Genomic DNA, 13503 nt, shown 5'->3' with positions numbered 1-13503 from the left:
TAGAGGATGGTTCTCTGTAACGTAGGTCACTCACGTGGCTACCCTAGCATAATGACATAGCAGGAAATTGTTAATCATTGATCTGAGCCCCTATCAGGGCAAAAGAATAATAATGGCTGCATTCTCATTTCTTGGGACCGTGGAGAGGCACTTGTGGGATTTTCTTCTTTAGCTAGTTTTACGTGCTGGGGGGGGGGGGGGAGGCAGCTATATGTCTTAGCCCGACCTTGCAGAAGCCGCCCCACCCCCACCTTGTTCTTGAACTAAGATTTTCAAATGGTTTCTTGTTCACTTCTAATACTTTGATGCCTCAAAAGGCAATTCTGAACAAAAAAACAAAACAAAAATCTCTCTCTCCACATTGATTATATGGTTAGTGCAGTCGACAGAAGAGGATTGTAACAAGACCTGGCAGTTTGTGGCTTACAAGCATCATCTTGTCAGCACGTTGCATTACTTGCTAAGGAACCAGAGTCAGCAGCTAAACACCCAAACACCCTGAAGAGTCTGTGATTGTGGTGAGGGGGGGAGGGGTAGGGAAAGGGGGGTGCTTCACCCCCTACAGAAGGCAGCAGGAAGATGTGTATTCAGAGGAGGGACCCTCATGTGTGTACACATTATTTATATGAGGGTACACATCTCGATAAAAGCAGCCACAACCAAATCAGATGTTTGCAAACCAATCCCCAATCCAGGGAGCTAGAACCATAGCCTTGGTCTCTATCACTCAATGGAAAGAGAAAATGGTTGTGCAGATGTCAGTGTGGGACTTGGAGGAGCTGGTTTCAAACTGTATCTGGGCCACATTTTCATGATACTTGTTAGTCCTTTGCAAGAACAACAATAGACATTTTATTCTTCTTAATTTACATGACACTTTTTTCTTAATGTACATGACAACATTTAAAGACAAGTCCTGAGAAGCTTACATATAAGGCTAAATTTGAAAATCAGGACTCATGGTTAGCTCCAGAATCCAGATTTCATGTCAGGGTTCAGTTGTATGCCATAGGGTATAGAGAAGCACCTCTGAACATGTGTGCCCTTCATTCACCACAGGAGAGGAGAATGAAAGTGCTTGTTTCTATTTTCAGTTAACCACAGTTTAGCATTATGTCTGAACCTTAAACTATGGCTAAACTATGCTTTATTGAAAACATAGGCTTGAAGTTGGCTTGTTTCAATTCATAAATCATTTTTTAGACTAACCACAGTTTGTTCAGGTTCAGGCACAATCCTGTGATTAGTTAAAAATTGGAGCAAACACTTCCAATTGCCTCCTTGCAGCCATGCTGGAAGAGGAGCATTCACAAGCCCATTCATGGTGGCTAAAAGAGACCTGCCATGCCCCAGTCCTCCAAGGATGGCAGCTGCAGATTGACCTCAGCCTCCTTGCTCACCTCGTATAGTGGTACCTCTGGTTACAAACTTAATTCATTCCAGACGTCTGTTCTTAACCTGAAACCGTTCTTAACCTGAGGTACTACTTTAGCTAATAGGGCCTCCCATAAGGTTCTTAACCCGAGGTACTATTTCACGGTTAGCGGAGTCTGTAACCCAAAGTGTTTGTAACCTGAGGTACCACTGTATTGGGAAACAGCAGAAACAGGATGAGGAGCAGCAAGAGCAGTGGTCAGGCATTAGCATGCTGATAAGCTTAGAAGTATATGAGCAGCACCAACAATGCCAGAAGCAGCAGACAAGATCAAATGCTTCTGGCCTCATGTGCTACTTCTGCCACCATCACCACATGTGAGGTGAATTCATAAGGAAGATCTTGCACTCCCCGCCACCGATCTCATGTCTTTTACACATGGGACTTGGAACCTTCCAACCAATTCACAAGTAATGTTGTTGTTGTTGTTTAGTCGTTTAGTCGTGACCCCATGGACCAGAGCACGCCAGGCACTTCTGTCTTCCATTGTCTCCCACAGTTTGGTCAAACTCATGTTGGTAGCTTCGAGAACACTGTCCACCCATCTCGTCCTCTGTCGTCCCCTTCTCCTTGAGGTGGCCAAAGTATTGGAGCCTCAGCTTCACAATCTGTCCTTCCAGTGAGCACTCAGGGCTGATTTCCTTAAGAATGGAGACGTTTGATCTTCTTGCTGTCCATGGGATTCTCAAGAGTCTCCTCCAGCACCATAATTCAAAAGCATCCATTCTTCAGCAATCAGCTTTTTTTATGGTCCAGCTTTCACTTCCATACATCTCACAAGTAATACAGTAAGTCAAAAAAGAGAAGAGACTCCCTTCACAGAAAAGCACCATGGTGTTAGGTAGTTGGAGCCAGGCTGTAATGTAATTTCTGGACCAACACCAGCATGTGACATCCTGGGGCAGCTGCTCAGCTCGTGTCCCACAGCAGGACCCATCAGTGTTTGCAGTTGCCCTGGGCCTTCTACATCAGGCAGCCAAGTCTACTGAGCTCCATTTTAATTTTCCATGATGCCTCAGAGCAATCCTACATTGGCTACCACTGCCAAGAAACCCATCAAAGTAAGAGAGGACCCTGCCTGGTTTTCTGCCCTCTCGTGTTATTCGTAGCTTAGGAATACCAGTGCTTGGGCCAATAAGAGTTTTGAAGCCTCAGAAGAGCAGTGGTCAGAGACAAAACACATTTGAAGCACAATGAACCACTGGGGAATCATCGTTTGTTAAGGGAATTGTAGCTTAGTGATGGGCAAATTATGGATCCCAGGATTGTGCAGTGGGAAGCCCTGTGCTTTAAATGATGTGAATGTGACTGGATGAATCCTTCGTAATAAAATACTTTGAGGAGAAAAGATGAAGAAATCAAAGCTGCCTCCGGGTGGGAGGGTTATACTCAATGGCACTATCCAGATGTGTAAAACTTATTATATGTGGCTTTCCTTTCCTTTTCCCCCTTTCAGTTGGGATAGGAAGAATAATCCAGAACCGTGGAATAAACTGAGTCCTAATGAACAGTACAAGGTATGTGGGAGGTTACATGTTTTGATCACCCCAGCTAAAAAACAAGAGAATGAAGAAAATGTCCAATTGGACCATGTCAAATGTTGGGTGGAGTGGGAAGAGTCAGAACCCTGGAAAGGCTGGGGAGTGGGCATTGAGGGATGACACATCACGCCATAGTAATTCCAATGGGGCAAAGAGAGCAAACCATCAATCATCAGCAACACCTTCTTCCATAGTTCATGGCTGTCTCCACGGACTACAAAACCCTGAAGAAAGATCGCCCAGACTTCTGAGGGTGCCACGACCATCTTCCAGCTCCTGCCATGTCCAGGGAAGAACCACTTGCTGCTCTGCAAAGCCACATCTTCCGCTCTCACATTGAGTCTTTAATCATCTTTCACTTAAATTGTGCACATGCCTTAAAATTGCACACATGCTACTGCTTCCTGCCTGCCTATGTATTGATTCGCTGGTGCCACACTACAGATGGCCAATAAAATATCTACAGCCCATTCAGCAGAAGCAAAGCAAAATATTAGCCCATTCTTTCTCTAGGAAATGCCTTGGATAACAAACAGCTCTTTTATTAAAAGAGGTGGAGGGAGAAAATGAGAAGGAATGGAACAAAGTGTGTTCCCTTTGGGTCCTAAGAGGCTTCTTGGTTCAGTGTTTCCCAGCCCCTTCCTGTGAATGCCCCTGCTGAACCTAATTTGCTGCATTTCCTGTCTCCCATGCTCAACTGTATTATTCCCACAGAGAAAGGACAGCACCAAATAATAGACCCCAGAGTCGATCATGCTTACCAAGGCCTTTGGGAAGGTGCCCTCCATAAGACAGGCAACTCCTGGTTTGGAGGAACTGGCTTGGTGGGAGAAGGCTCATTAGGAATGGTGCAACACAAGTTGTAAATGTTATAGGACATTTTCATGGGATTCATCAGCAGTTGGTGGAGTTAGTCACTGTGGTGATCTGGACTGCTCTACCTATGTATCAAAGGATAATTATAGAGGTATTGGCATAGCATATATAGAATATATAGAAATACTTTATTGTCACTGTACCACTTGTTTACAGTGAGATTAAATGAGGCCCCCCTCCCCCCCCACAATCTCTCAGTCCTTGTTACACTCTGTGTGCTGTCGCACGACCACCAACTCCGAACGTCAGCTGCAATGTTGCTGTCTTCCATTCAGCAGCCTCACGGCCCACAGGTAGAAACTGTTCTTTAACCTGTTGGTGCGGCTTATTAGGCTTCTATATCTCCTGCCCAAAGGCAGGAGATTTAAAAGGTGCTGGCCTGGGTGTGAGTCATCCCTGAGAATGTTCCTCGCTCTTCTGAAGCAACGGTCTCCTGCGATGACATCTAGCTGACTCAGGGGACAGCCCATGATATCATGTGCTGTCTTCACCACCCTCTGTAGGGACTTTCTGTCCATGGCTGTCAAAACAGCAAACCACACCATAATACAGTATGAGAGAACACTTTCTATTGTGGACTGATAGAAGGAAATCATCAGTTGCTATCTAACATTGTTCTTTTTCAAGACCCTAAGGAAATGAAGTCTCTGTTGGGCTTTCCTGACCACCTGGGCTGTACTGACCTTCCAAGTAAGGTCTTCACTAACATATGCATGCATGTGTTAATTTCTTCTTCTTTTTTCTCATGTAGTTATTTGGGTACACAATGTTATATAAATATAAGTATACTAAGCATACTATCATACACCTAGCATCCATGTAACTAGGCATATATGGAGACTACTTACCGGTATATAGTATTACACGTGAATAACCAGGCTTTTATTTTATTTGCACCAGGGCCAAAAATCTGTTTTCTGTGCCAAAACATACAGCCCTGGAATATGCAAAGTAGTCACAAAGACTGTAGAGCATCTCTAGAGTGCATTTCAGTTACCAAGTAACCACAACCCATTTCTACACATGTGGGTTAAGCAGAAATAAGTCCCAGTTTTTGTATTCAGCCAAATTAAGCCCCAACATTTCCTCTCTTCTCTCTCATGTTTCTCTGTGTGTATATGAACACAGTGTACACAACGCAAATGCATGCTATGGGTATTAGCCAATGCAGTGCTAAATAATCTGTTATGTACACTTGTCCAATGGAACTGGGGTTTCCCCAACCCTCTGGAGCAGATTTGGGGAGGGTGCAGGGCGGAATGTACAGTTGCATAAGCATAAAGCCTTGCACTAGTGGAATGAGTGCACTGGATACTGCCCCATATGCATATGAACAGCAGTCTTGATTACAAATACATGAATGCAGAACTACATACCTGAATGGTAAGTAAATGCCTTTAGAGGTTGCTTATGTATGCATGTGTAAGAATTAAGCATTTGAGCGATAATAATTTGTGCAATGATGGGTGAGTATTGTTTTTGGCAGATGCTGCCTCTCCAGCCAAAATCCAGAAAGCCAAAGAAAGCTTATTTATTTGTAGACCACCCTCATTCAAAGAAGCCCAGAGAGCAGCTTCAGTCTTCTACCAGCTGGGTTAGCCTGAGAGGGACTTGCCAAAGACCATCCAAGTAGCCCCTTAACTGAGCAGGAATTTGAATACGGATTTTATATGGCAAATGCAAGCTGTCTGGCACTTGTTCTGAACCACTCGTGTGAAGGAAGAAGCACAAACATCACATGAGTGCAAAATAAAGGTGATTCCAACCTCTAGAAGCAACTGAGCTTGGAGTGAAGAAATGCATTCTTAAAGAGAGTTGAAAGTATTTCGAAAGAGGTTTGGAGTGCTTCCAGATGAGGCCTCAATATTACCTATGTTTTATTGAGATATTGCAAATAGGTGGCAAGAAGTTATTATCTGGGGGAAATTCCAAATAATCTTGATGCCAATGACATTGTGTGGATGTGGGGAAAACCCAAACCAAACCAAGCATGCATGAGCAACATTGATCATAAAACACCCATCTGGAAGCACCCCTTAGGGCACTTACAGACTGTTGCTATTTTAAAATGGGATTCAGTCACATAGCAGAAAATTCAGGTTATGAAATTAAGGCTGAGGTGGAAGTCTTTGCACACAAACCAACTGCCCCCAAAGACTGGACTTTTTGCAACAAGCAAAGTGTCAGTAAAATGCACTAGAAGGTGTGGAATGTCACTTGGGGCAACACCATCAACAACCTTCCCACAAAGAAATTGGAATGAAGGCTCAATAAATAGCCAGTGCCATCTATACTTTCTTTGCAAACAGGACAAATGCTTGGTAAACAGGACATCTGAAAGCTACTTTACTTTTCTGTGGTATATGTTCACCACAAACACAGACATAGGCACATCACATACACATACATATTTGCTTTGGGCCACTGACGTCTCCAGTTAAACTGGGGTTCTGGATTTTTGAAACAAATGTAAGAACCTGCACAACCTGCTTACCAAAGTGGGATGTGAGCATACAGACCAAAAGGAGAAATCCTCTTTTTTTGAAGCAGCTGTTTAACTCTCTGCAAAAAGTGCTGCCTGCCTCCCTTCTGTGTTCTTTGGTTTGGCTCCAAGAAAAAACAAACAAATACACACCAGATCTGAGAACAGGACGTGCTACTGTGCAGGCAGCTACTGGAAGCACTGCAGATGCTAATGGAGCTTTTTGAAGACACGTAACAGATGCCACCTGTAGCTAAGGAGCCAAAATAGACGTCACAGGAAAGCCATGATGAGTTCTCTCACAGGTCCACACCCACCATACATTTACATGCCACCATACATGCCACCATTAACAATCATGGCTTACCCCAAAGAATAATCAGAACTGTAGTTTTTTAAAGGTGCAGGGAATTGCATCTCTGTGAGGGGTCCCCTAACAACTCTCAGCACCATTAATAAACTGTTGGTGCAGGAAAAAAATATTATATAGAAAGGAGAATTCCTGGATGCCAGGATACAGGTTTGAGACAAGTACTCTTTGGTGAGAGAACCCCAGGAGAGATTTAAGATCACAAAACAAGCAACAAAGCAAAGAATGGAAATATAGGCTGTTAGACCTTTAAATATGTCTGCATGAGTTCCAAAACTTCCCTCTTACCCCATGTTATGGTATGTTAAAAATGGTTCACTTACAAATTCTACAAAGATCAGATCCATGTGCTTTCAGATAAAGTTGCACAGGCAGTAAAACTTGGCTTAGTTATACAGTGGTGATAGTTCCTAAATTATTGATATAGGAACTCAATAGTGGCTTGTTAGGGCCATGTGGGCTGAGCTTGGAGCAAGCAGCTCAGACCTCATACACTGAGCTCCTCAGGTAGACTGGGAGAGATCAAACGCTTGATTACCTAATCCCTCCCAAGGTGAACTAAGCCTGGCAGGACAGATTACTCAATGGTCTTAACCCTTTTGTGCATTAATTAGACTTAAGCATATTGGTTATATGAGGCTGATTATCCCACAAACTATACTTTCCAGGTTTCGGGGGGGGGGGACCATGAATGTTAAAGTGGGATTAAAATGCTTCAGATGTGACCACAGTTGGCTCTTCCTTTAAAGCAGTTGGGGGAAATGGAGCTCTGCTTTTAGCCAGAGCAGGAGCTTGAGGGAGCCTAAAACGTTTTGGAAAAGCGCAATTTTTACCAGGAAAACATTGCAGAGAGGAAAGGGCTCCACCACCACTCCAGCTGTTTTAAAGTGGGGGCAGGGAGCGAGAATGTCAGGCGATGCAACCACAGATCTTCTGCATTATTTCTGTTTTGGTCCTCAGCAGAACTCATAAGCATTACCAGGTCCTTTTTATTAAAAAACACACCAGTTGCTTTCATCCATGCTCCACATTGTGAAAGCTCTAAAAAGGATGCTCGGGAAGAGAGTAGGAAGCACCACTGTCTGATGCCTCTGCAGTCACCTGTGGTTTCCTCCTGCTCCCCAAATCTATTGTTTCATCCAGCCCTCTAGGAGCAGATTACTGTTCTGCTTGAACTGTGGAGACAAATGCAACAGTCACTATTATTAGTGGCTGCCGCCGCCCTCCACCCTCCTCTCCTCTCCTCCCCACTCTCCACCACTCCCCGCACCCAAACAAAGCCACATAGGCCTGAGGCAAAATCCAATCGCATTGAACAAATCCAATTTGCAGTAGCAGCTAATAGAGTTTGTTGCTGGTTTAAGCGATGGCAGCGTCAGAAACGCTCTGAAAAGCATCCAGGCTTCAGGCCAAGCAGAGAAAGAAGGGAGCGAGTGGGAAACTTAACCATCCCCACACACTGGCCTGGCCAAGCCTAGCTTTGTCTCTCCCCTTCCCCTTCCCCACCCCACCAAAGGGGCACAATTTTTTCCTAGAGAATTGTTTGATTGCACTGCCCTAACAGTTCCAGTATGGCTGAGGCAACCATAGCAATGGAGGGCTGGGTGGTGGAAGACAAGGGTGTCACATAGTCTGCACTTCAGATTTCCATTTCAGATCTGCCACTAAGGTGACAGGACCATGATGCTGAGCAGATTATGCTGACTCAATGTAGCCCAGAAGTGGGCTGCTGCTTCTTTCTTCTTCTTTGGTGTAAGTTTATCTCGCATGAATATGGTCTTAATAGTGTGTCCATAGCTGACTGTGGAGGCCAATTCTGGATTCACACATCCTTCCACGGTGGGGACATAGGTTTCCAGGCAAGAGTTGTTCACTGTAAGGGTGTCCTGAGTCTGTGCTTCCTCAAAGTCCATGAGACCTTTGGTAGAGGCTATTCTCTAATTGGAGCGCTCGCAGGCCAGTGTTTACCACATGCCAGTGTTTATAGTACATTTGCCTTGAGAGCATCTTTAAATGTCTTTTGTTGTCCACCAGCATTATGCTGTCCATTTTTAAGTTTGGAATAAAGTAGTTGCTTTGGAATACGATAATCAGGTACTGTATCTGAACAACATGACTAGTCCAATTAAGCTGATGTTGAAGAATCATTACTTTGAAATGTGATATTTGCTTCTACCAGTACACTGACATTAGTTTGCCTGTCTTCCCAAGTGATAATACAATTTTTGTTTTAAGAAACAGTTGATGGAATCTTTCAAGGAGTTGAAGATGGCATTTATAAGTGGTCCATGTTTCACAAGCATACAGTAAGCTTGGTAGTACTATAGCTTTGTAAACAAGTATTTTGGTTTCCCTGCAAATGTCCCGGTCCACAATCACTCTGCTCTTCATGCAGGAGAAAGCTGCACTCGCAGAGATCAGGCAATGCTGGATTTTGGCATCAATGTCGGTCCTTGTGGAAAGATAACTGCCTAGGTAGGAAAAATGATCAACATTTTCCAGTGTTACACCATTAACTTGGATTTGTGGTGCACCTGCATCTCAAGAAGCCCCTTGGCCTAATTTCATGCAAGTGTGGAGAGCCCTAAGGTCAGTGAGGATCCTAGACATTTTGCTGCCTGAGACCAAAGACAGGATGGAACCCCTCCGCACTTCACATACAGAGGTCAAATGGCCAGACCACCTTTAACAGGGAAAGGGCCACAGCTCAGGGGCAGAACATCTGCTTTGCATCCAGAAGGTCTCAGGTTCAATCCCTGGCATCCCCAGGTAGGACTGAGAGGGGCTCCTGACTCAAATCCTGGGGTGCTGCTGCCAGTCAGTGCAGACAGTACTGAGCTTGATGAACTTATGGCTTATATTTGTATTAGGCAGCTGTTACTATTAGGACTCGGTCATTCTGCTGTGCTTTCACATCTGGAGTGAGCTAATTGCACTAAATGCAGAGAGGCAGCAAAAGTATCTGCCCTCAGAGGAAACTGCACATTTAAGGCACATGGCTTCCCCCAAATAATCGTAAGAACTACAGTTTGTTAAGGGTGCTGAGAATTATAGCCAGTGAAGGGTGAAGCACAGTTCCTGGGATTCTTTGGAGGAAGAACTCCTCAGAATGCCGATCCTTACGCAGTGAAAGTAGCCCCATCCACACGCATAAGAGGAAGGTATTTGTAAGCTTGCAGAAGTACAAAAACTCTTAAGTTAATGCCTAAAGGTGGGGACCTGAAAAACCGTCCAATGAGGACTGAGCATATTAGTGGTCGTGGAAGGGAAATGGAATGGAGTATCCTGAAAGATGGTGTGCCTGGCTGGCAACCTAAACAGAAGCACTTCCCGCTGCAATAGTTTGCTGCCAGTCCCACCAGTCCTGGTTTAAGTGCACCTTCTGTTTTGATTCCAAGAGAACGGTGTGCCTCAGCATGCCTCTTAGAAGTCTGAGAAAGGATGCTTTAACAGCAGCAAAATGGGTCTCAGTCTCAAGATTCTCTAGTCCTGACTGATTTAAGAAGGCTGTTCCCCGAAGCACATGGGTGAGAAAGGAAGGCAAAGAGGTCAGTCAGCGAAGCAAGAAGCTGCAGCTGAATCCTCTTTCTCCAAGACCATTAAAAAAGAAGTCTGTTCTCCAGGTTGCAACCTAGCAACCTTACAAGCCACAATTCTACATTATTGCTGTAGATGTCCATGCTGTTCTACCTCTTCATTTGAATCTGAAATCTTGCCTCCCTCTTCATTTTTCATGCAGTCGATTTCACTCAAGGGGCAGAATATGTACATTTGTTTGCTGGGGTCTGCCTCCTAAACAATGTTATATTGCCAATTAAGATAAACATCATTAAAGGCTACATTTCCTGGATCAATACTGCAAAAACTTTACCATCTCTGCAACCTGATTTAAGAACAAGCTTTTCGAAGCCATGAGGTATTATGTCAGAGCAGAGCCCCTTGTAATATTTTGGCATCTCCCTAATAACCTCAGCTCCTTGCAGTGCTTGAGCATCAGGTGTGCATTTGACAAACCTCTGCAACAGGTTACATGAAAAATCAATGTTTGAGTTTAAGATTAACAGTGCCAGCAGCATAAATATACCACCTCAAGACATAAAATGTGGCAGCGTTAAGCACCTTCATGCAATTGCCCTTTATCTCTTCATTGCAGAAGCCACCAACCTTTTTGGACCAAGAGGCATATTTTGAGAGCAGTGCTAGATTAAACCCTGTGGAGGTCCCTAGTCAGTCGAAATTGCATGGGGGGGGGGGGGAGAGAAGCTCTTGCAAATTCTCTCCTAATACTCATTAATATTCTACTAGGATCTGGAGTCAGTGGAACTCATGACACACTAACTCACAGAAAGCTTTGTACCTGGAGGTTTCTCATACTTTCGCTCTAGTGGGATGACATTGAACAAAGAAAGCTTGACTTGATCCGTTGTCATGGAGCCCCTAAAAGGCATGGGGCCCATAGGCTGGTGGCCTTTTTGGTAATCTGGCACTGTTTGAGGGTGCCATGGGGGCAGCAGTCACAAAATGGCTCTCATGGGTGTGTGGCGAAATGCCAAATTAGAGAAAGCACAATCACAGTGAACATTTCCCCATAATTATATTTCCATGTAAGTAAAGGCTTAAACTGTTGAATTTCTGCCCAGGAAACTCTACATCTGGAAAATGTGCCAAGGAACCTGAGTCGATGAGGGCTCTGCATCCTGTGTCCATCTGGGAACTGTAGCACCGTGAGTCTAGGAATAGCCAGGGGTGGTGGAGGCCCTGCAATTGGCCCCTTCTTCAGTCCTGGGGTCCTCACGGGAATTGAACATTAGGAAATTCTGTAGGTAGAATGAATTTGGCAGTGTAATGGGTGCATGTTGCTCTTTTGCATAAGATACACACATTTGTCGGAAGTTGGATTTCAAACACACCCACACCCCCTCTAGACTTGATTCTTGAGGGCCTCTTATCTTAGGGAAAATTTGCGTGTCTGCTTAATTTTGCTGGTACAGTGTGCTCCTCCCCACCCGAAAGACAGTGAATGTGTTTATCTACAGTAACATGTTTTCACCTACCAGGAATGTCACTACAGCTAACCTTAGTACATCCACTATTCTCCTGTGTTTACATGTGTGCAGCATTGCATGTTGGGAAGCACCACAGAAAAATAAGCTCAAAACCAAACTATGTGATCAAAAGCAAGCAGTGGCAGAGGGAAACTGAACAAGAACAAATGGAAGTTAAAGCAGGATCCATTCAAATGAGAAATAAGGCACCAATTGTCATCAGTGAGAGCAATTAATCATCAAGACAAGCTGCCATTGGCTGGAGGAAGCGAAGAGAGAATAGTTCCCCATAACTTGAAGCCTTCTGGTGAATTATAGACTCCCTCCATAAAACTAGAAACAAATGCAGTAGGTTGATTTAGTAATAAGCAGAAGGAATTCCCAAGCATGTAGGAGAAAGAAAGGGAGACAAGACTGTCTCAGGGGGATTATTTGCCGCTTTGACCATTAATCTAAAAGATGAGGAGAAAATTGGGGGAGTGGGGTTGGGCAGGAAATGAGAACAATGCTGCCGAGAGATGCTCCCAGTCATGCGATTTGTGTTGTGTTCCAAATTTTATATGCAGATTCCTCCTCTCCCCCCCCCAAAAGGGCAAACGTTTGTCTCTCTCTCTCTCTCTCTCTCTCTCTCTCTCTCTCTCTCTCTCTCTCTCACACACACACACACACACACACACACACACACACACAGAGTGAGCAAGACACAGCTGCTGGAAGCTGTGGCTTGAGATTAATTCTTTTGAAAACTGTTTACTTTTGGGTAGCAAAACACACACACACACACACACACACACACACTCATGGTCCCTACTGGTGACCTTATGCCACCAAAGATCCCAGTGCGCAGGACCAGGAAAGAGTCAAGTTGAGGAATGCAGCAAGCCTCAGCCCAGAAACATGCTTTTCTAGAACACAATAGAAAAGAATCTCTCGCTCTCACCACATGTCATGACTACTGCAATTGTGGACTTGCATGCGCACACAAACTGTGCCCCAAGGACAATAGATGGCCTGAGATTGCTACTTCCCCAGGGAGGCAAGCAGCAGCAACTGCCCTTCCATCTAGCGCAGGCCCTCCAGATGTTGTTGGACTGCAATTCCCATCATCCCAAGCTGGCGAGGGATGTTGGGAGCTGCAGTTCAATAACACCTGAAGGGCTGCTGCAAGCTTCCCCTTTCATCTTCTGGGTTGTTCACAGAGACACCTCTGCCAGACTTAGAGAAGCTTGTGTTCACCATCCTTCATCCAAATAAAATCTAGTTTAGTAGATTCATGTAGAGAGTGCTCTCCACAAGAAACATCCCTCTACAGAAGGCAGAGTCAGCATGCAGAAGGAAGCAACGAGCCTAATTCTGAGAAACAGAAAATATGCAGGAGTTGGGAGTTATGTTTGCAGCTTTTAAAAGGTTGCATGCGTTGGCATGTGAGAATATTCTGCAGTTCTCCTCTACGAGTGTGTTCTCAATTCCTTTCCTGTCTGTAGTGGATGGGAAGAGTGGTGTCCATTTACCATGTAGAATCCTGTTATTAAGCCACTTGGTCAGAACAAATACCTAAACCACACTTCTTCACCCAACCAGAAATGAACAGACAGTGATTTAGGAGAAGACCAGCTTACCAAGTAGTAAAGTTACCTACATTCACATTGGGGGGGAGGGGCTGGATGTGCTCCTGTTGAATAAAACAGGGCCAATCCATGAACCCATTTTTCACACAATAAACCTACAGCAAGTAGATATTTTGTGCAATATTG

The 13503-nt window shown here is 44.5% G+C and overlaps 1 protein-coding gene across 1 annotated transcript in view; it reads left to right on the top strand.

Moving 5' to 3' along the window:
• The window catches only part of NDUFA4L2 (NDUFA4 mitochondrial complex associated like 2), a 34008-nt gene extending 30541 nt beyond the window's left edge, over positions 1-3467 (top strand). The window contains exons 3-4 of the mRNA XM_083729297.1: positions 2892-2952; positions 3171-3467. Of these exons, the coding sequence (XP_083585423.1) occupies positions 2892-2952; positions 3171-3227 (118 nt within the window). The 3' untranslated portion in view covers positions 3228-3467. The remainder of the gene's footprint in view (positions 1-2891; positions 2953-3170) is intronic.
• The last annotated feature ends 10036 nt before the right edge of the window (positions 3468-13503 follow it).

This window comes from Podarcis gaigeae (genome assembly GCF_964106915.1).
Source record: "Podarcis gaigeae genome assembly, chromosome: 2".
Taxonomy (NCBI): domain Eukaryota; kingdom Metazoa; phylum Chordata; class Lepidosauria; order Squamata; family Lacertidae; genus Podarcis; species Podarcis gaigeae.
This window is presented reverse-complemented; position numbering and strand designations above follow the sequence as displayed.